At 35.5% G+C, this 4,365-nt stretch overlaps 1 protein-coding gene across 1 annotated transcript; it reads left to right on the forward strand.

The window, feature by feature from the left end:
• Nucleotides 1-826: 826 nt before the first annotated feature.
• On the forward strand, nt 827-3,742 carry LOC114423669 (protein IQ-DOMAIN 1-like). Its single transcript, XM_028390505.1, has 5 exons — nt 827-1,119; nt 1,214-1,450; nt 2,223-2,432; nt 2,555-2,662; nt 2,762-3,742. The coding sequence occupies exons 1-5, from the start codon at nt 1,054-1,056 to the stop codon at nt 3,404-3,406; spliced, it is 1,266 nt and encodes a 421-aa protein (XP_028246306.1). The 5' UTR covers nt 827-1,053; the 3' UTR covers nt 3,407-3,742.
• The last annotated feature ends 623 nt before the right edge of the window (nt 3,743-4,365 follow it).

A 4,365-nucleotide genomic window follows, 5' to 3' on the forward strand; every position in this document is an offset into this window, starting at 1 on the left:
TTTTTAATTTTTTTTAAAATATATATTTTACAAATTAATAGTCCAAACAAGAGTCAAATCTATGACTTTCAGGTTATTAATACAACGCTCTAATCAATTGAGCTAATATATTAATTATGTTATAAAATAAATAATGTAACTATATATAACACTAAAATTTCTAATTTATATTTAATGCGCATGTAAATTTAAATAATAAATTTTGTGATAATTAATTTTGATATAATTCATGAATTATTTAATCCGTATATTTTTTTATAAATAAAAAAAATTTACTATTAAAAAGTTAATTTATTAATAAATTAAAAAAAACATATAGATTAACTAATTGGAAAATTTTTTTAAAAAATACCTACAGATCATGTAATCCGTATGAGTTACTCATACGAATTAAGTGATCCGTATGAGTCATACAAATTACATAATTTGTACTACGTAATCCGTATGTAATTTGTATAACTCATACAAATTACGTAATTCGTATGACTCATACGGATCACGTAATCTTATGAGTTATATAGATTATGTAATCCATAAAAACAAAAAACACTTAAAAGTATTTTTGGAATTTTAGTTTAATATTGGGTGCATTAGCAATAACTGGTGCACCTAGCAAAGCCCGTAAGCCACAGGGCACAGACATGCCCCAAAACAAAATCGAAATTTGGGCTTTATTCCAATGGGCTTCAACAGAATAACAAACAAGATGGGCCTGAGATACTCATTCTCCCACGTTGAAACGACAGCGTTTCTGTGATAATGAGTGTTCTGTTCCGTGTTCGCATTCATGACAGGTCAACAACTGTAAGTGGGACATGAGAACATCAGAAAAAGCAGAGAAAGTCTTCGTGTATCCGTTTATGTACTTTCTCTGTTCATTCACCTTTTTCTTTTCACGCACATTTCAAATTTCAAAAACACCTTCTTTTTCTTCTTCTTTTCGTTCTACCTTAATTAAGCCAAGCCAAGCAACAACACCAACAGCTAGAACTCACCTCAGCTTCCACTTGCTTCTTCCACCTTATCCTTTCCAAATTCGTGTTTTTTTCTCAAATGGGTGGTTCAGGAAGATGGCTTAAGTCGCTCATTTCTCTCAGAAGGCCCTCCCCAACTGATCAAGTTTGCAAATTTTTCTTGGGTTTTTTCTTTTTTTTCTTGCTAATGTTTGGCTGTGGTGATGTTTACTTAGTATATTTCTGCATTTTTTTTTCAGGAGAAGGGTGGTGGCAAGAGTAAGAGACAGTGGAAGCTATGGAAGAGCACTTCAGAAGGGTTTGGGATTGGATCATCAATGCATAAGGGGCAAGGTGGTGGTGGTTCCTTTGTGGTAGATGGTGGAGCATTTGCTGCTGCTTTGGCTGCTGTGGTCAGAACTCCACTCAAAGACTTCATGGTCATCAAGCAGGAATGGGCTGCCATTCGTATCCAGGCAGTGTTTCGAGGTTTCTTGGTAAGTGGAAAACTCTTTTCTAGTTAGCTAATTTCATTCAATCTTTTGCATTATCATGAAGCAGTTTGTTCTCTCTTCAAGGATTTATGTTTTTCCTTTTTAGCTTTTTAGTTATTATGAGTCTTGGTATTGAATTGTTTAAGAAACAAAAGCAGTTGATACTACATTAGTCCATTCTATGCTTGAATTATTTAAGACATTGGAATTTTAGATTGAAGAATTAGTGCTAGGCAAGAGTCCAAGTTCAATTTAGGATCAGGACCTCCTAATCATACTATCATAGTATGGACTTTTATAGAAGAATTACAAATAGGTTGCATGGTGCTTTTGTTTTGTTAATTTCACTATTTTGAAACGAGCCAAATCGTGATGAAACTTCAACTCTTCAAGCAGTTAGTATTACTAAAGATAAGCTTTTGTTATGAGTTACTAAGTTCACCAATTCACTTTGACTTGCTATGGTTTGTATTTTATTTAGTGTTTAATCAATAATAGTTCACTATGGTAATGCAACTTAGTGTTTAATTCATAATAGGAGTGATGGACATCAACCTGCAATGTTTATAGTTTTCTAAAATCCTCTAGCCCTGTGTAGATGGGGGTTGATTACAGAAGGATCTGCCACTCTTTCGGTGGTTCATTCTGTTGTGTTGGGGGTTTCATTATTAGTATCCTTAAAAGTATGTTCCGTGTGTTATTGTGCTTACACATTTTTTGTCAAGTTTTTTCTCCATTTCTTTGTTTGTTTTAAACTTTTGTTATTGATTTACAGGCAAGACGAGCTTTGAGGGCCCTGAAGGCAGTGGTGAGGTTGCAAGCTATATTTCGTGGTTGGCAAGTGAGAAAGCAAGCAGCTGTTACTCTAAGGTGCATGCAGGCTCTTGTGCGAGTTCAAGCACGTGTCAAGGCAAGGAATGTTGGGAACTCTCAAGAAGGGAAATATGCACGGTGCAATGAAGCTGATCCTGTTAAGCAAGCTGAGGTATCATAAGTTTTTCACAATTTGCCTCAAGACTGTGTGACATAACATTCTGAAATGTTGATGTCATGTTAAGCTAGTAAGGAGATGTTAACATTTAGCATAATGTGCCATGTTATTGTCAGCAAGGGTGGTGTGACATTCCAAGAACTGCGGAAGAGGCAAAATTACAAATGAGGCAGGAAGGAGCAATTAAGAGGGATAGAACAAAGGCATATTCTCAGTCTAAGAAGGTAATGGAGTAGAGAAAATCTACTATATTTGTGGTGAGAGTCAGTAGTGAAATGATTACCAAAAATATATGTGCTTCAGTAAACTTTGCTTGCTTTCAGAAATTGACAGCGAGTCCAAACTCAAGAGCTTCTAAGTCAGTGATTCCTCTCAAGAACCGCAAGCTAGACAGAAAGAGCTCGGGATGGAACATGCTAGATCGCTGGATGGCTGCAAAGCCATGGGAGAGCAGGTCAATGGTAGAGATGTATTTGGACTCACCTGTCATGACTCCAGTGACCAGTAAAAGTGATCATCTTGTTCTTCCCTTTAATTCGAATCAACAAATTGGCACGGTCAAAGCAAGAAGGAATGGTGTGACAACTAGGATTTCAACTAAATCTCTTACAACTAGTCAATCAACTCCATCATCTTCAGCCATAAGCTCTGAATGCATGTATGATGATAGCCCTATGTCAACTTCATGCACATCTGGATCCCCAGCTCGACCATCTAACAACAATGTTACAGTGGAACCAACAGAGGAAACAAATGCTTGTAAACCAAGCTACATGAATCTGACAGCATCAACCAAAGCTAAACTGAAACCCTGTAGGTGTTTTTCTCAGAATTCAAAGACAATCTTTATGGATGATTGTGTGTCACTAAGTGGAGTTACTAGAAGCAGTTCTGGTTCCTACCCTTCTGCTAATACATGGAAGAATCTCTATGCAACACCTCTAAGAACAAGTTATCAAAGACAATAGACAATGAAAGATAAGTAGTTGCTTCATGACAATAAAGTTCTATTTCAATAAGCCCAACAGCTTGTTGTTCATTGGTACCTTAATGTCATCAGATGAATGTGCGTACGAAGTCACAGATAATTGTTAATTGATACTGTAGACAACACAAGTGGTTTGGTGTGAAGATGGAAAGCACACCGTTTCAATTGTAATGTGTTTCTACGGCAATTTATAAACAGTATCTGTTTGTTTGGGGGTATATTCATGTTAATTTTTGGAGTAACATTTATAATTAGTAGCTCTAAGTTGTACTTACTATCTGAAAAACTGAAGTATAATATATGAGCTTTAAGAAGAGACATGGTTCTGACTTTAAGCTTTTTTTTGAATGCATGGATGCATGTTGAATACATAGGCAATTGGTTTGCATGAGGAATGACATAAAAAAACTACGTACCCCATTGCCCAGAGGCTCTTCGCTATGCGAAGGTATGGGGGAGGGATGTTGTACGCAGCCTTACCCTTGCATATGCAAAGAGGCTGTTTCCGGATTCGAACCCATGACCAACAAGTCACCAAGGCACAACTTTACCTTGCATATGCATGAGGAATGACATATGTTATGTAAAATCTATAGAACAGCAAAGGTGAGCCATTTTTTTTAAAGAATTGATTTTCTTGTGATATTAATAGTAGGAAATTGCATTGTTATATTAATGATATATATAAATCGAAGTTGACTCTTAATGGCAGAAAATCGCATTGGAATGTAGTTACTTGTGTTAAACAGAACCTACCTTGAACTGTTCAGTATCATTCTTTAAAAAAAATAATAAAGAAATGATTATTTTCCACACACTAATCACATGTTTATGTACATCATGTATAAACAAAGTGGAGCTTGTAACTAGGATTGATCCTATAATTTATGATAACTAGAAAATTTTAAATCAAATCATTGTCTCAATTATGCTACTTAG

This window comes from Glycine soja, chromosome 8, assembly GCF_004193775.1.
Source record: "Glycine soja cultivar W05 chromosome 8, ASM419377v2, whole genome shotgun sequence".
Taxonomy (NCBI): Eukaryota; Viridiplantae; Streptophyta; class Magnoliopsida; order Fabales; family Fabaceae; genus Glycine; species Glycine soja.